General features: G+C 34.2%; 1 protein-coding gene across 1 annotated transcript in view; it reads left to right on the forward strand.

Annotated features, from left to right (window-relative positions):
* The first annotated feature begins 5,164 nt into the window (after window positions 1-5,164).
* Hil (kyphoscoliosis peptidase hillarin) overlaps window positions 5,165-18,597 on the forward strand; it is a 57,693-nt gene continuing 44,260 nt past the window's right edge. The window contains exon 1 of the mRNA XM_069039158.1: window positions 5,165-6,115. Within this exon, the coding sequence (XP_068895259.1) occupies window positions 5,755-6,115 (361 nt within the window). The 5' untranslated portion in view covers window positions 5,165-5,754. The remainder of the gene's footprint in view (window positions 6,116-18,597) is intronic.

Genomic DNA, 18,597 nt, shown 5'->3' on the forward strand with positions numbered 1-18,597 from the left:
AAATTGGATTCAGATTGTTTCAGTTGCGATAATAATTTGATATAAATAATTATATAACTTATATTATGTTATTTACCTAATATTTTTATTTGTATCTAAGGAATTCGTTTCTCTAATTAATAAAGGTATCAAGTTATAACTGAATCAGTCTGTACAGAGGTCTGTATAGATTACACCTGAAAAATATTTTTATTTCCAATTGAAATGGCAGGTTATGCAACCAATTTAACACGACGTATATGTTTTTGCTAGCACGATGGCGGCTCAAACCTTAGCATAAACATTGATTAGAAAACCTATTTTGTATCAGTAACGTGTTTCACAAAATTGAAAAGAAAGTAACACTCTTGGTAAATTCAATCTAATCTAGATAATAGACTGAAACATCTTCATTACAAGTTTTGACATGTGTAATTATTCAGTTGCTTGTTTTTTCGTTACATGAAGTGAATATAATACAGGGTGGTCCCGATATAACCTGCCAGAAGAAATCCAGTAATAGGTGACGATGGGCAGAACTCATACACAAAAAATGTTCCTAATAAAAGTCTTTTCGTTTTCGAGATAAAAATAATTGAAAATTTGGTCAAAATTTGCTGTACGCTAATGAGTTAATCGGTTTTAAAAAGGTAATTCTGGTTACTCGGCTGCAATTTCTTTAGCAACGGTACCTGTAACACCTATGACATTTGTCAAGTTTAATTTTAAATTTGCGAATCCTTCAAAAAGTTATGAAATTCACAAAACAAGAATACGCCGATTTGCATTTACTCTATAGCGAAACACGTGGTAATTCAAGACCGGCAAGACGACCATACGGCGCGCGTTTTCCTGGAGGAGTCCTTCCGTTCCGTTGTACTTTTGTGGAGCTGCATCTGCATTTATGTGAGGTTGGTTCTGACTGATTCCAATACGATGGCGTCCCCGATTCTCCATTTAACCCCTCTGGATTTTAATTTTTGGAACCACACGAAAGATTTGGTATACGAAGTTGAAATAAATACAAAAGGCCAACTCCAGAAACCCGTAACAGATGCTGCGAACCAGATTCGTAAAAACCCAGAAATGCTGAATTCTGTTTATGAAAATTGGTACCGGCGTACTCAAATGTGCTTAAATGCCAATGGAAGGCACATAGAACATTTATTATAAAATAATTTTTCTAGTGTAGTTTACCTTTCATTAGTTAGTAGATATTCTTAATTAAGAGTTGAAACTACGAATATGTAAAGTGTACATAAATGTATTCAATACATTGTTTTGGCTATTTAACCACAATTAAGACGATACTCTTATTAGTTATTACACAGTTCTTCCACAATTTTGCACACACTACCTCTACATTTATTTACACATTGAAGAACACCACTTTATTTATTACTCATTCATCTCAGTCTACAAAATCAGCTTTTGTACCTAAATAAGCTGGTGAATTAACGCACACGGTGTACAGCGTTTTCAATAAATGTCATTAATTTGATTTAGTTTGTCAGATTTGAGATTTGTCATAAACGATTCAGGCACCTATGTTGCTTAGATACTGTCATCCTTACAAACACCAACAATTAATTCCTGAGTAGGTACGTATTTTTGTAGTCAGCAGCTTCGAATGGGTGTGGATAGGGGTTAATTTATCCCCATTATTTTGGACCTAATGAAAAAGGGTTTTTTGGACTTGTTAGATCCTTCTAATGACCCAGAATTTTTTTGGCAGGTTATATCGGGACCACCCTGTATAATATATAACTTTCCGAACCTAATATAATTTAAATGCAGCCAGCCAGTTTTTCATTCATAACTTGATTCAAAAACTTGAATTATTTAAAAGTTTTGTATCGTTTGGACATCCCTCGGAAAAGTCTGAATTATAAAAATTTAAAAATGGCAGTAATCGACAATATTTTTTTATTTAAGAAACTGACTCATCATATATCAATATCATATCGATCCTTTCGTCATTACAAAAATGAATGCATTATATAAAATTTTTACACTAAATGAATCTGTATCTGCTAGCGCATCAAACCCTGGTGGCACAATTACAAATTTTGACTTGGTTAGTTAAATAATTCGCTTTTTTATTTAAACGTAAACCAGACGGGTGATTTACGGCACAATGGTATAATTTCCCAACAAAGGTATAGCCGACCATTTTAAACCTTTTTGCCATAAAATTGACAGTTTCCATTGTCACCTAAATTTACGACAGCACAAGTAGCAGGTCATAAATAAAACTGCGTTTAATTCAAAATCTAATTGGTATTTTTTTCCGTAGATTTCGTAAATAATTGTAGGAAGTGAATCTGGGTAGATTAGTAGAAAAATCAGAATTTGACTTTTTGGTTGAAATTTACATTTTAATTTTTTTTGGATTTGTTTCTAAGTGAAAAATTATCAAAAAATTATGAAATGTACCTTATCAATAGCCAGGTAAGTTTGAAAAATTTCGAAAATTTTATTTAATTAGAAGTCGCGATTTCTCACGTGCGCGTATACGATGCCCCACCCGGTATATCAAGTTATCACTGAATAACGTATTACTGGTTGCATTTAAATTTTGTTAGAGTCGGAAAGTTATGTGAATCAGTTTGTATTTCAATGTGTTAGTTATAAAGGAACGAGAATAAATATAAACGAAACAAGCAATGTAAATGAATTTATTTTTAACTTTTTAAGGGGAAGGAACGTGGAATGGACCAATGGTCATCCCAGAACGAAGACGACACGTCATGAAAAGGAATTTTTATGTATGTGTTGCCTACGGCATAATTTAGTAGGTACATTAAAAAAGCTTTTTCTTTTAAAAGATCAAATCTTCCAATGAGGATCTTCTTGTACCATGTTCTTCAATAGTTTTTTCATTACGGTTTTAACAATTTCATTTTCTTTCATCATCACGATTTCCATGATCTTGAGCAGATATTTGGGATACCTACTGGTTTAGAGATACTCAAACTTTGCAATAATAACAGTAAAATGAACGTCATGAAACTCCGAAGACCATGACTTTATGTTTTGGCATTGCGACAAAGTTCAGATTTCCCGGTATTATAAGTATATCTAATGGGTGTGAGCACTCCACCCATTAGGGTTTGCCTAGTGTTTTCGGAATTCGTAGTAAGTTATTAACCTGTAGATGTAGAAGAAATATTCAAGTAAAAGTATTAATTTATTTCCAAAATAACTGCCTTTATGCGGATGTGGAAGGTTGAAATGTGTTTATCAACAAATGACGGTAACGTTTGTATGTGACATTTGACTGGTATTTTTTTTACTTTCAAGAATTATTTAGTTAATCAGTTGTGAAGTTCGTCTGTTGAAGAAATCCAAAAGCATTGATTTGATTGTCAATATAGTCTCTCCATCTGTCAAGAAAAAGAATTATCTTAAATTTATCCAAAAAGCAGGCGGAACTTTTAGGATGTAGGTTACTTAAAAGTCTGGAATCTTCTCCACTCTGATATAAAAGTGCGCTACTTTCGAAATCGTCAGGACGAATTTAAAACTTTTTTTTTCGCAACAAAAGAATTTAGTATGTTGTAGTTTTAAACCTTTAAGTTTGTATAAATACCGTGAAAGTGTGTTATGAAAATATGAATCTACTCCCCGAAAGGATCCAGCATGAAAAATATTCATGGAAAATTTGGGGGGACTTGAAAATCATTTCTCATTTGGTTGGATATACGAAATTTTGTTATTTTCTGTGCGAGTGGGATAACAAAGGTGAAAAAGGGATTATGTAAAAAAAGGAATCTCCGAAACGTAGTCATTTACTTCAGAAAAGAAAATAGTTTTAAACTTTCCTTTGGTGAAACCTGAAAATTTGCTCAGGCAGTGGACCTAAACAGCGATGGATTTTTATATTTGACGCTAAAATAATGACAAGAATGTTTGTAGGTCTTCAAATAAGAGAACTGGTGAAAGATAAAACATTCGAGCAGAAGTTGAACCTACTTAAAAAGTTGCCTGGGACTCTTTCAAAAATGTTACTAAAACTATTTGAGAATTTCCAAGCAGAAATCGAGACTTGTGAACTGCTGGACCTATACAAAGCTTATGTCACTTTAAATCTATTCACCGAATAGTGAATACCCACTTGGATTTATGTCCTCACAACTTGGATACGGTCAGCGACGAACATGGCAAAAGATTTCGCCAAGATGTTTTCAGCATGGAAAAGCAGTGTCAGGTCAGAGGGCAAAATATATTAGGAATATCTAGGTGTATAATTTGTTTACAATGAAACTATATATTGGGTGATTCAAAATGATTGTGGCCAAATATGGCAACTATGTACGAAAATGTATGTGGCAACTGTGTGAATGGGATAGAGTTGACATTTGTATGACATTTCATAAGCGTGCATTTGATTTTTTCAATTCCATTACACATTGATTTGACAACTTACAAAATTGCGCGACTACGAACTGTCAAGGAAATGTCAACTCTACCGTGCCCACACAGTTGCCACATACATTTTCGTACATAGTTGCCATACTTGGCCACAATCATTTTGAATCACCCAATATGTGTCAGTAAAAAAGTTACCTTTCACAAAAAAATAATGACACATGAAGATAAAAAATACGTTCAAATCACACCTTTGTCTTCATGTGACTAAAAAAATATAAAATTTTGTAAATCGGTGTAGTTTGCCGAGGTATTTGACGTAACGAATACGATATAATTAGCAAACCATCAACTTCATTTGATGGAACTACAAATCTACATAAGAAAAGTAATGATACAGAGATACACGATAAAAAAAGTTTTGTTTCGTTTGGTGTCATTTCTTCTAGGTACTCATTTGTGAACTACTACTATTACTACTTATCCTAGACCTAGACTATCGAAAAATTTCTTTATCTACTGCTGCACACTGCAAATTGGACTTGAAGACTGCAATTTGCACCGAAAAATGTTTGAACCAACTACAACGATTTGTTTCTGTCAAGTGGGAAATTCTTCTTTTTCTGAATTTGTGCGCTTCTGTGCAGTTCGTCGTCGAGTCCGTCATCGAAATCACCAGCCCATCACAATCTCGAGAAGCGCTCCTCTTCCGACCCTGTCCGAGCAACGAGCACCGTACTTACCACGACGCATATTTAGTAAACAGGTGAACAAGTGATGTAAGATAGGTGTGCAAGGAATGGCGAATGGTATGTGGGCTGCGGGTATACCTGGAGGCGTACCCCCAACTAGCATAGAGTGGTCTTGGTCGTGCACCTTCGGCGGAAGCTTTCGAACCGGAGATCCTACCACGATCGGTACCATCTGGTCGTGGCCCCCGAACAGGTGAACGGATGAAGGTGCGGGGAAACGAATCGTGGAGAGAGAACTCAGTTTCGGTTCGCAGCAGTGTTGATGTCAACATGGCTACGGTGGCGAGTGACTAAGCTGATCATTTTTGCGCTGTTGTACGCAGCTGCTCCAAATTCCGCCGAAGAATCCAGACCGCGAGCGCTTCCGGTGACGTGAACGCTTTTCGAAAACCCGGAGCGGACTTTTCGCGATAACGGCGTTCGTCTGAACCGGAGCGGAAAATCAAGACTGATTCGTCTCGATTTTGTCGGTTTTTCATCGAATTAAGACGGTTCGCCGCAAGTGCCGTCGCCGTCCCACGCCTAGTACCGATGTTTTTGCGGTACGGTTCGTTCCGTTGACAATCAAATTGTTCTCGGTGCAAAATCCGGTGCGCGAGGAGATCTTCTCACGGTTTTCTCCGCGATCGTCGAACGAGTACCGAGTGTCGAAATGCTGCAAAATTACAAGGCGATGTACAGGCCCAACTTCTACGAGAGTACCTGTCTGAGGTGCAACGAGACTGTCTACCAGGTGGACCGCGTGGGCCCCCTGAAGGACTTCACGTTCTTCCACAGTGGATGCTTTAAGTGCGCGGTTTGTGGTACCAAGTTGACGTTGAAGACGTACTACAACAACCAACACAGACAGGAGGACAAGGAGGTGTATTGCAACAGTCACGTGCCCAAAATCGGACCGGGCCACTTGGATGGCTCCTCCGTGGGCATCCGGTCGGCCCTCAACGTCCCCAAGTCCTCCAACTTCGTCAACGAACAGATCAGGGGTCCCGGCAGGGGCATCTACGAACCGGAAAGTGAGTTTATTAATGATTATAGTTCAAGGCCTCCGACCGGACGAGTACTTCTTCGATGCACGGTAAACAAAGTGCTGGATGCAGGATGTGCGTTCGGCGACGTTTCCAAAACTGCTTTCGATTCGGTTCCACTTTTGTCGGAAATGAAATCGTGTTATTTTATCTGGTGTGAATGTCTGCTCCTCCACTGTGTCACTTGTGCACCGAGCGAAAACACCGACAAACGAACGAGGAGGACCATAACACTTTTTAATACCCATCTCTTATGTACACCTAATTTTACATATTCGAACAGACTATTGAATTTGCAATTCAATGGTACAATACACTTGATATCTCTTTCGTAGCGGCGTCAGAATATAAATCGTTCTGCTGAGCTGATCTACCGCTCGTTTCAATGCTAAAAACTGGGTTAAGACGTGATTTTCTGACTTGTTTTTATTGCCGATTTGGTTATAATGTAGTAATTAACAGGTGAGGTTTCACGGCTTTTGCAGCGATTGTAGAGTAATTAGTCCGAAAGGATAAAAGAAGACTCCTCGAGAAAGAAAAGCACAAACGCAATCAGGTTTCATTTCAATTCAAAAGAACTAAATTACAGCAGATTTGTCACTTAGATAAAAGAAACAATTCAAGAACATCGTAATAAAATTTCAGTTTCTGAAACTGCAAACGGAAGAATGAAAGTGGTTATTTATGCAAAAAGAAAACTGGAACATTTTTTGTTAGTTATTGTCTTTAGCTTAGACTGTCTCAAGTGAAATTGCGAAATAGAGGATGGCACTTCACGACACACAAAGAAATTTCAATTCAACGTTTTATTCGTTGCACAAGATTTAATAGAATTTTTCTATTTAAAATAGTGGGTGTACTCTTTAATGACATTGCAGAAATGGTGATGACAAGCAACATTGCCAACCTTTTATTCTCTATTCGTGACCGGTCTGAACCTCTTTGATTTATCGGATAAACATTGTGGAAAGATTTATAAAATCCGAAAAAGTTTCAAAAGTTATTCTACCACATATTTTTTTTTTAATACAAGCATAATAGCATAAGCACAATCATTTTTCGCATTAGTAACTTTAATGATAATTTTTCCTGGCTCGCATGGTGTATGATTTGTTTCATTTTTATGCACCCATTACCACGATAGTTGGCTAAAACCTCATTTTTTAATTTACAACACAGAAAGGAAAAATGTATTCTACATATTAATAAAATAAATTAAAATGTAGTAAACTTTCCAGTATAATGAATAAAATTAGATAAGTACAATATGATCAACGAAAAAAGAGATGAGGGATGGCTATGAAAAACAACATTTCTGAAAACGTGCGGCGTAACTTGATAAACTGTCACTTGTCAATTTTGACATAATTTAAAAAATTGTCTTTACTCGAGAACATAAATTATTCATGACAGAATCCTATTTTCCAAATGGAAACGAAGAAAATGGTGACTGGGTTTACCATACACAAGTTTGTTGGAGTTTCGGCAGAACCTTTTTTCGTTACGGGTGTCAGTATGATAAAAGCTACGCCATACGTTTCCAAAAATTGTGTTTTCCATAGCCTCTTCTGTTTTTTTTTTTTGTTCAATTAATACTACGAGAAAAACCATTTATAAATATGTATAAATTTCATAAGATCAATAAGAAAATCTCTCTTTGGGGCGTTAAAATAATGAAATTATGTAACTATACTGGGTGCCCCAAAATTCGCGGAACAACTTAGAAGTACGTTGTTAAGTAGTAATTAAAATATCAGGTAAAAATATTTAAAAAAATCAATCTTCTTTTTTGTAGAAAATATTGACCTATTCGTTACGCTAAATGTGGCAACATTTAATAACATTCTATGTATCCCAATAGTCTGCAAATATTTCATTTTTGTTGTATCCATGGAAATAAGAGAGAAAAATCAAAGCCATGTTGTCATAGGCTATTTGAGGTAAATCGAACATTAAATTACTACTTGGAAATGTTGGAAATAATGAAGAAAATAATTGCAAACCTGATCACAATTGTTCACAATTATTATGCCACTGGCTAGTTAAAGACAAATAATCAAAATCTTTTTTAATATTTAAAATAAATGAGATCAAAGGTGTACCCTTTGAACCCCCATATTTTCAAATCTAAGAGGTATAGAATTTTTTTAATTATTTTTCTCATTGTTTTCTAACATGAATTGATAAAACCTCATTGATTTGTTCCGCGAATTTTGGGGCACCAAGTATAGGTACCATCGGTGGACATTAAAAGCTGGGACATCCAAAAATTTTTCATTGTGTATCAAACTTTCGTTTTGTCAGATTAACTATTCTCACATTGACATCACTCTCTTGTAAAATTAAAATAATGTCCAATTTGTCCGTCGAGTTGCAATGTTTTTTTGTTATCTACCTGTTTTGACACCAAAAATCCGATTCTGTGAATAATTACCAACTATTTAATTGGGAAAACAAACAATATCATTCAATATGAAACAAACTGAATTTTAACTTGATGGTTTTGACAAATAAACGTCATTCACCCCGTCATAATTTTTATAACCTTTCTGTAAAAAACAAGATTTTTCAGTTGTAAATTGTTTGTCACGTTGACAATGTTATTGACATATAAACTTCGGCTGCGACAGTCTGTTGAATGCGCTCAAAGATGACATGGGTGACATGAGTTCATGACATAACGCTTACACTATCAAATATTAGAAATATCCAGTAAACTAGATTAGGCCGGTGTTTCCAAATTAATGGCCGCCACTTTACATACGGAACAAACTAAACATATTACAACCATGTAATGTGGGATGGGAGAAGAAAAAAGGATGATTCTAACATCCAAGATTTAATCTTCATGCAAAAACATGTGGCTTATGTGGTGAATACGAATCTGCTAGAGAAAATAAAATGATCTAAGACGTGAACACATAACCTTACTAATTGTTAGTATGAATGAATCTTGTAATAATTGAAAAAACGTGTTTTTTTAATGTTCCATTTTTATATCAGATAATATTTTAAATTCATTTATAATGGGATAAATAAATGCTATAAGTATGTATAAATAAAATCGCCGTTACAGATTTAATTTATTTTAGTTTATATTTTGTGCATGTTAAAAAATTCAAAACTTTAGACAATGTTGCCAATCATGGAGTTAAGTCAACGACAAATCTCGTCAGGTTAGGTCATATCATTCAGAGTCAGATATGATCAAGTCACGTCAATAAATTATTTTCTAAGTTATTTTATTCTTGCAGCATTGAAGTAAATTTGGAAGATTTACTCGTATAGAAATTTAAATCAATTGTAAGAGTTGAGTTGAGTTGAGTTTTCTTACAGTTGGTAACGATATTACTCCCTATCTGTCATTACATTAAAAATGTGTTTAAAACATGTTTGCACAAATAAGTGAAAGGTTTGGAGTTCTTCAAGTTTGTTTCTTTAATTTTCAAGAAATTTGCATTTAAAGAATGCAATATGTAGAACAAAGTGATTTTAAAAAGACATGACCATTTGACATAAAAAAAGCCTTTGTAAATTAGTAGGTATAGAATGTAATTATCGTAATTACACAACTACACCAATTATCGCTGCGTATAAAGCATGTCAAATAAAAACAATTTGCATTTTAAATTTTAGCAGTTATCTTTGGTCTCTGCCATTAATATTCATTGCACTAAAATAGAAAATAAAATATGTGTAACGGAGAACAACTCAAGAATGACTTCACCAACCAATTTTTACAAGAATTAAAATATAGATATGGAGTACTATACGTGTTTCACGTAAGAGTAAGAGCCTGACGAACTCAAAATGCAACCCAATATTCAATTTTCATGAGTAACTATAGTAGAATTCAGAATAAGTGGCATCGCGGTAGGCGTGGATTATCTAAAGTGAGCTTCATGTTATGTCAAAAAAATTACTAAACCGTCATTACTTTATTTTGAGGAAATAAAAATATCCTGAATGCAATGCATCTTAAAAAAAGACAGGTTTTATTTACACTTTTCGTAAATGAAACAAAAAAAATTCCAAATATCAAAAAATAAATACTATAACAAGAAAATAAACACAAAACGATTCCAATAATAATCTCAAAACCAACCACCGAAGGATACCAACAGTGTCGAAACTAGCGTATTATTAGCAAGAGTCTTGCTGCCAACGTAAATTTGAATTTACAACGCCTACCGCGATGCCATTTATTCAGAATTATAATATAGGTGTAGTAAATCATATTTGGCAAAAAGTAGTTTGGACACCCCATAAGTTTTTTAGATTACCCCTTGTTCACACCTTTGCGGAAAAGCTCTCCAGTGATTTTGTTAGTTAGGAATGCCAAAACTACATTTTATAAATTTTAATGAATCTAGTTGTCAACTGTATTTTGTGTTGCATTTAGATTTTATCAGGCTCGTACGCTTAGGTGAAACACGTTGTATGTTATTTTCGTTGTGGGCAGAAAATGTGTATCAAAATTGCACATATTTCCCACACAGCTGTTGCGATTGGCACCAAAATCAATAAGCTGACCGTTCTCACTGTGGCTAAAATTTTACAGAAAGAAAAATTCAAAACGGTATATGTTTGCGGAAGTAATGCTGAACGAAAAAATTGGACAAAATTGTGTATACATATTTCTAAATTTGCTTTTCTGATTGACGCCAAAATTAACAGATCTGAAACCTTTACCTAGACAAATATTTTGCAAAAAATTCCACAGACATCAAATCCATCACCATTTTCTACTTCCTTGCAAAACTTGGAACCAAAAATCCCGTAAAATAAAGTTATTTATTTTTCACTTAAGTATAATTGCATGATAACTCCTAGGATACGAAATACGTAAACATGTCCATAACAACCGGGGAATAATAACAGGGCGTAATAAGAATAAGCGGGCGTAATGAATTCATAACGCCCTCATCAATTCATAATTGCAAAGATGTCTTTTTTTTTTAAAGAACACGTATAGTGAAAAATAAAATCTTGTATGCACCACGGCCTCACCGAATGATTACGCCCATCGAACGATATCTATCTCTCGGGCTAAAGCCCTCGAGCTGGATTCATCGTTCTCCGGGCGTAATCATCGTTGTAACGCCCTTGGTGCATAAATAGCTATACATGTGATCATTGAAGGCGTGGATTTGCTGTCATTGTAGCAAAGACAAAATTCTCACTGATAATGTGATTTTACTTCTAACAATTAATTTATTGATGAAAAAAATTTTTTTTTGGTAAAAAAATCGCAATCAGAACAAAATTAACACAAAAACTCACACGAAAATTTCAGACATTTTGTATTGATTAATGATAAAATTCCAGATCTGGGTTAACTGTGAGAACCGCACTTTCATTTTTCATCTCGAAAATTTTCGATTGATTTAAATAACGAACCCACCAGTAGGTATGACTTTTTTAGCTCGACCAAGTCGTCGACTGTTTGTTTTCACTTCCCGCTCTTCAAAAGTCGTCGGCATTTTCGGTGAAACGAAAAGTGTTAAAACATCGAATTTGGGTCAATTGGGCAAGTTTTATAATCGTATTAATGCGAAGTTTCGTTTTCTTATTCCAATCATTCTCCTTTCGAATAGGAGAGGAGGTTGATATTTTAAAATGTATTTACCTTTCTACAAAGCGGGGGTTTCGCCTATCCAATGCCACTCATTAAGAATACAGCTGTTCGCAAATTAGTGTCAATATTGTGATTTTCGCAGCAAAACGTTGCGACATCCTGGCACAACGCAGTTTTCTTGAAAAATTAGCACCGTCGAGATCCCACCTCCGTCCTGGACGGAAACAATGACAGAATAATCCTCGCGTCAAGACGATATTAAACCTTTATGTAATCGTGTTGTTATTGGGCAACAACAACGCATAATCAACGAGCTGTAGACGTCGCTATTGACTGGTCCTAACTATTTATAGTGTGTCTCGTAATAACAATTAAAGCGTCAGTTTCGTAAGAATTTTTATTTGGCCGACCGCAGCCAGATCGCTCTGCAGACGGCGTCCATCTATGGTAAAGTGTAACAACGAACAATCACATTGTATATAGGTTAAATTTTCAGTGGCGCGCCTTCTATGTCAAGGACGACGTTGAACAACATGTAGGAATGAAATTCTTTTATTTTGTACGGCTCATACGCAAATATGCGCTGATGGCGTTGATAAGGAGAACCAGTTTATTGTATTGTTTAATTGTCAAATTAGACAAATGCAAATTTATTGTGGAGGATGTTGATTGATCAATTTGACACGTATACAGTGTGGCAACATATTTGGAAAAGGTGCTAGAGCTGTCACATTCCGAAATCGAGCGAGCTCTGCCTGGGTTTCCATTATGACATTGACATTGCATGGCATATGACATAGTGTATGCAAATTGTCGTTGCGTTAGCCTCGACTTGCAGCTCGTGTAGCACGGAATAAATACAGAGTGAGTCACGCAGTGACGAGCTTCAAAGTACAAAAGCGCTCGTTCTCCAAGTGTAAAAAACATTTTCTGTTAGATCTTTAGTAGGAGTTTAAGAAAATAACTGTACAACGGGATTTTTGTTTTTTTCTCGCCCGTCTTAATGAATTCTGCGGCGACTCTTTTAATTAATTTTTTGTAATTAAAAGAGATTCGTTAGTTATCGGTACCAGTGTGCATTTTCCGGATGGCGCGTCGTGTCACTTTCAAATGTCAACTGTTGTGCTCTTAAATAATGCAGGTGGAAAAAAATCGCTTTCTGTTCGATGATTTATAAATATTTAACGAATACGAGTGTCGATGACTCGATGTGTGATTTGAGATGGTCAAGTGAGGAAAATAAAAAAAAAATATCTGGAGCAAATTTCACTTTGCTAAAATAAAAACAAATGTAAATAACAAGATGCCTGGAACGTGTAGGCAGTTGCAAAAAAATGATTGACTGGTAGGCTTGAGGCGTTTTCGTTTTATACATATTTTTCTGGGAAAAAATTAACAGGTTTTGCTGTAGTCAGAAGAAAATGGTGAACAAGTGCCAAACGGTTCTGCAAGTATGTAGTTGTAAATTTCTACAGTTTAGTTAGTTGAATGGTTGTCATTCAAGTTTGCAATTCTTGCGAAATATATAATAAAACGGATTGTAAATGTGATTGGAGAAGGATCTGGGTCTTTGCCATTGTAACAAAATTTCAAAACAATATTATGTCGTATTTTTCAAGGTAAAAGGATTGACATTCACCCGGTGATTTTTTAAATTTCACCTCTATCAAGCTACTACTGGCTTAACGTGTTGTATTTTCAGTTGCCTAATATCACTCTACATTTCCCTGACAGTTTTGACATAACATAACTTTGTTTCTGCTGCCTTTGTGCTTCTTGTAAAATTTCGTTTGGCTAGTTGTGTTTCCGGTTGTTATCAAAATTCGGTCTTTTTTAAGACGACACTTTCGTTTGCAACTGAAACAATCTTGCCAGTGTTTTTCAACTCGAATGAAAATAAAAATTTTATTTGTGCCAAAATGAGGTTCATCCAAGAACACACAAAATATTTATTTTAATTTCGTAAAAAATTCCCTGATGTTGCTTTAATTGACGTACATTTTTGAAACACACTCAGTTAGGTATGTGGTAAAATTATTCCATGAAAGCGGCAGCATAAAGAGCGAATCGGGAAATGGCAGACCAACGAAACAAACCCCTGACCCTGTTGAAGATGTAATCGAATGATGACCCATACGTCTTAGGAAGATTTTCACAAGAATCAGACCTATCATAAAGCACATGGAAGAAAATTGTTAAGAAGGACTTGATGTTGTATCCCTATAAAAGAGAACGACTTATTGTCACTGATCCAATCTGCCAATGAATTGTTCAGCGACGAAACTTGGTTTCATCTCATCTGAACTCAAAAAATATTTGTATGTGGAGTGTAGAAAATCCCAATCTTTTTCAAGAACATTTTGGAAGAATTAATTCATCAACTTCACCCCGATGAATTGCATAATGGTTATTTCCAGCAGGATGGGGCAATAGGTCGTACAGCTCGGATGACGTAAAATTACCCAAGGCAATTTTATAGCGATTGTTTGATTAGCTCCCACACAGACCATATCTATTCACCTCGATCACCTGATTGGACGCTATTAGATTTTTTCTTGTTTCCGGTTTTAAAAAACACCATTTTTAAACAACTGATACTTATGATAATTAATTACTTTAAACTAAAAATTAAACAAGAATGTGTAAATGTTTCACGAAAGGTTCTCATCAGAGTATTAAACAATATGAAATGCCGACTTAAGAAATACATTATCCTTTTTCGTATGTCTATGACGTTTGAAATCCAAAAAAGATTGTATCATAAATATAAAGTGGTAGGTATTTGGTGGTTTGAATATCTGGATGAAAACGTCATCTTTTCGTCAAAGCATTATTTTTCGTCAGCTATGTTATTAAGCAATGATTAACGTTCAACAATCGACAACAGTTAAGTTGTCAATGACACCCTGGCAACACTCAGAGTTGTTAAGGAAGTTTTTAACAGTCCACATTTTTTCAAAATTATTACGGATCAAACCTCACTTTGACAACGGAATGAAAATTTTTATTGCAACCGACTAAAAAATAATGTATAATAAAATTTCGGACTCATTGCTGTTGCTGTACTCGGCTTCGCCTCGTTTCCAGCAAATCGTCCGAAATATTATCTTTTTCGTCTTTATAACATAAATAACTATTGTAGTTAAATAATTGTACAAAAAATGTATTAAACATGATGAAATGTTTGATTTAGTAGGGGTCATTGTTGACGTGTTTGCTTTTTTTGTAGTACCTAGTTGCCAAAAAGTGCTTCAAGTAAATATCAATTTTTATATAGGCAACAGTTTAATCTAAAGATTTAGTTCCGTTTTATTTTGTAAATATGGTAACATTTTTTAATAACTGACATAACATTGGCGGTTCAAAGTACAGCCATTGTTTCATTTATGTTTCAACCTGACACACTTTTTTAAAGAACATGTTGCAAATCTCGTATTAATGCTAGCAATAAATGAGTAAATCTTAATCAGGTTGGAACATAGTTCATGAAATAAGTAGGTATAAGTAGTATAGTATCAAAAAGTCTGGACTTAAATCCCATAGAACTTTTAATACCGTAATTTTGCTTTTGCGCTACATTTAAAATGCAGAGAACCTTTCTCAAATCAGATAACTATTAAACAAAAAAATGTAATAAAAAAGCATGTAATAAAATAAAAAGTAAATAGATGAGCGACTGAAACTTAATTTGATAATGTTTAGATTTGGACATTTGTACCGTTTACTGCCTTTACCTGTTTAATTAATGGCCACTATTACATTTGTTTTGCTATTATTTGTTTTCATTATAAGTTGGTATTTATTTTTCCTGTCTAGGGTATTCAGACATTATCTTTTTCTTCTTACTTTATTTTCCTATTTTTGGGTGTATAACCTGTTGGAAATAAATGTATTATTATTCCCGATTTACTTTTTCCATAATTAACAGTAATAATTAAATTGTATAAATGTGAGATACTATATTTATTCTTGGTAATTATTATTATCAGTCACCTCCCCTTTCATAAAATGTCTTGCAAACATATTTAGTATTAACACCAGCAGTAACTTAATTCAAATTTTGAAATATCGACAGTGATGAACTATGTATCTGGTAGATACACACATGCCTTGAAACCCTGAACTAAATTCTATAGAACCTCAGCCCCATATTTTTGTGATAGATTTAATTCAACAATATCAATAAAATATATAAAATAAAAAATGTAATTTCTCGTATTGGAAAAAACAGTTGTTGCTTTGTGCCTGTATTTTAGTAAAATTTCTTTAATGTTCTGATAATGAGACAAACCGTTGAATAGTAAAATAAAAAATAATAAATAAATACAAGAACGAATAATTTATAAAGAAGAATTTTAACTGAACATGAATTATTATGATCAGGATAGAAATTAAATCTCTTGACGTTTCACCCTCCGCTATTTGACTAAATTTATTTCGTATGGTATTATCAATTATCACTATAAAGTATTTGGTGGATAACCAGTGAATGGAGTGTCTGGCTATACAGGGTGAGTGAATGGAGTGTCTGGCTATACAGGGTGATTCTGAAATAAATAAAAAACTGCTATAAGAAACATTTTTTGTATATGAGTTCTTCTCATCGTCTCCAATTATCGATTTTTTTTCTAAACTTATTTCAGAATCACCCAGTATATTACAGCCCTTTCACAATGACGTTAACGTTACGTCCATGTTAAGACGTTAATGTTAACGTTAGATCTAATAAAGGCCCATACACAATGGCGTTAACGTTACGTCGATGTTAAAACGTTAATGTTAACGTTAGATCTAGAAATTCAAAATTACATGTATTTCATTGTGGACCGTTCACAATGACGTTATGATGAAAATTAATGTTGCATGATATTGTTAGCGTTAACGTTAGTTCTAGAAATGTTCTGGATTCTTAACGTTACATTCTAACATTAGCCAACGGAAATAGTTTATAAAAAGTACTGAAATACATGTAATTAGATCTAACGTTAACATTAACGTTTTAACATCGACGTAACGTTAACGCCATTGTGAAAGGGCTGTTACATGCATTTTAGTCATAACATCATAACGCCATTGTGAACGGTATACACTGAAATACATGTAATTTTGAATTTCTAGATCTAACGTTAACATTAACGTTTTAACATCGACGTAACGTTAACGCCATTGTGAATGGGCCTTTACGTGCAGTAACGGCGAGAGGTCAAAGTGAGCAAACAATTAGTAAATTGACGTCATATTTAATATTAAGTCTAATTTTAAGTTTTTAAATAGCAGCTTTATTTTATAATATAAAATAGTTTACTAGACAAATTGGTGGTGTCTAAGGTAGTGACAGACTAGTACAAAGTGAAAAGTTTAGATAATGGAAATATTTTTCCTGTTGATGTTTTCAGTAGGAACTCGAACAAGTAACTTAATTTTCTTTAGAAATATTTTCAAATCATTTTTCTATCTCAGGGTGTCTCAGCTAAGACTTTCGAGCCTAATAACTCGGTTATTTTCCAAAGGATTTTTGTGAAATTTAAAATGCAGATATTTTAAACGGTGAAGAATAAAATCCCATTAATGCAATTATCCAAGTCTTAAAAACGTAATTTTTACATGCCTTTTTAAAATGTTGAATGAATGAATGAAAAAATGCTGTAGGGAGAAACTCGTCCTCGAAAGACGTCTGGTTTGCAAGAAAAAAGCAAAAAACTGTGTTAAACGTAGCTGCAGATGCAAAAACGTAGACGCGTATGAAACAAACGCGCACCCTCGCCGAATTTTGGTCATCCCTTGTCATTTACAAAGTTAATGACAACATTTGGACATAATTTATTATCCTGGATGCTTTAATTCTTCCATAAAGGACTAAAACACGATCGGGATATTTTAGCAAGATAATTTAGTTCACGTACGCTTCCTGTGTCTTCAAATACATTGACGACTCTCTTAACCTTACATTTTGTAAAGCCTACATTTGGATAGTGTTCCACGAGAAAACGAACTGTGTCATTACGTTCTTACGACACTCTCCATAGGCAAAAATTGTTTCCTTTTTCAACAATATTGAAATTTCTGCCACTGTAGTCTATTTTTAATAACTATTTTCAATAAATTTACACAATTTGACGTTTCTAATAACGCGCGCCCAATTTTGACAGATTTCAAAGGGTCTACAAAATGTTGCTTGACAATCTTTCATCAATTGTTTCAAAAGGTAACTGCTCAAATACCTTCAAATTTTACATTAAATTTTTAACAACAAAATCTAATCATTTCGTTGAAACAGACGAGTGATTTAGTTAATTGTTTGTGTAGACCCCTATTTTTTAATGTTTAACAATCTAATAATAATTGCCCCTAATTTTCAATAAAGGAAGCATGTCTTAAAATTACATTTTTTAACTTGAGGTTATTTTATTATTACTAATTGAACCTTCGCCGTCTAAAATATCTGTATTTTAAATTTCATAAAAATCCGTTGGCAAATAACCGAGATGTTAGGCTCGAAAGTCTTAGCTGAGACACCCTGTATACAGTGAGGAATAATAATCACAAGGAATAATGGGCCTAACAACGTCCCGACGCAACCAAATAAATATAACGTGAAATCGAATAAAAAAAAATCGAGCTGGATTGTGCTATTCTGATGTTTTGATTGGTTCAAACCACCATTTTCGCCTACTCTATTTTTTTTTTATTTTTTTTATTCGATCGGACGGTATTTCTCAAACGAGTAGATACAGTTGCGGACAATAAAAAACCGTGTACTTTTTTTACATTGTACAATTTGGGTTTTTTTGACAATGTGATTTATGCCAAACGTCTAGAAATAGGTTAGGTGGTAAGTGTTAGTTGATAGACGAATGACACTAATGATTAATGATATGTTATTAAATTCTGA

Source organism: Tenebrio molitor, chromosome 2, assembly GCF_963966145.1.
Source record: "Tenebrio molitor chromosome 2, icTenMoli1.1, whole genome shotgun sequence".
In the NCBI taxonomy this organism is placed as follows: Eukaryota; Metazoa; Arthropoda; class Insecta; order Coleoptera; family Tenebrionidae; genus Tenebrio; species Tenebrio molitor.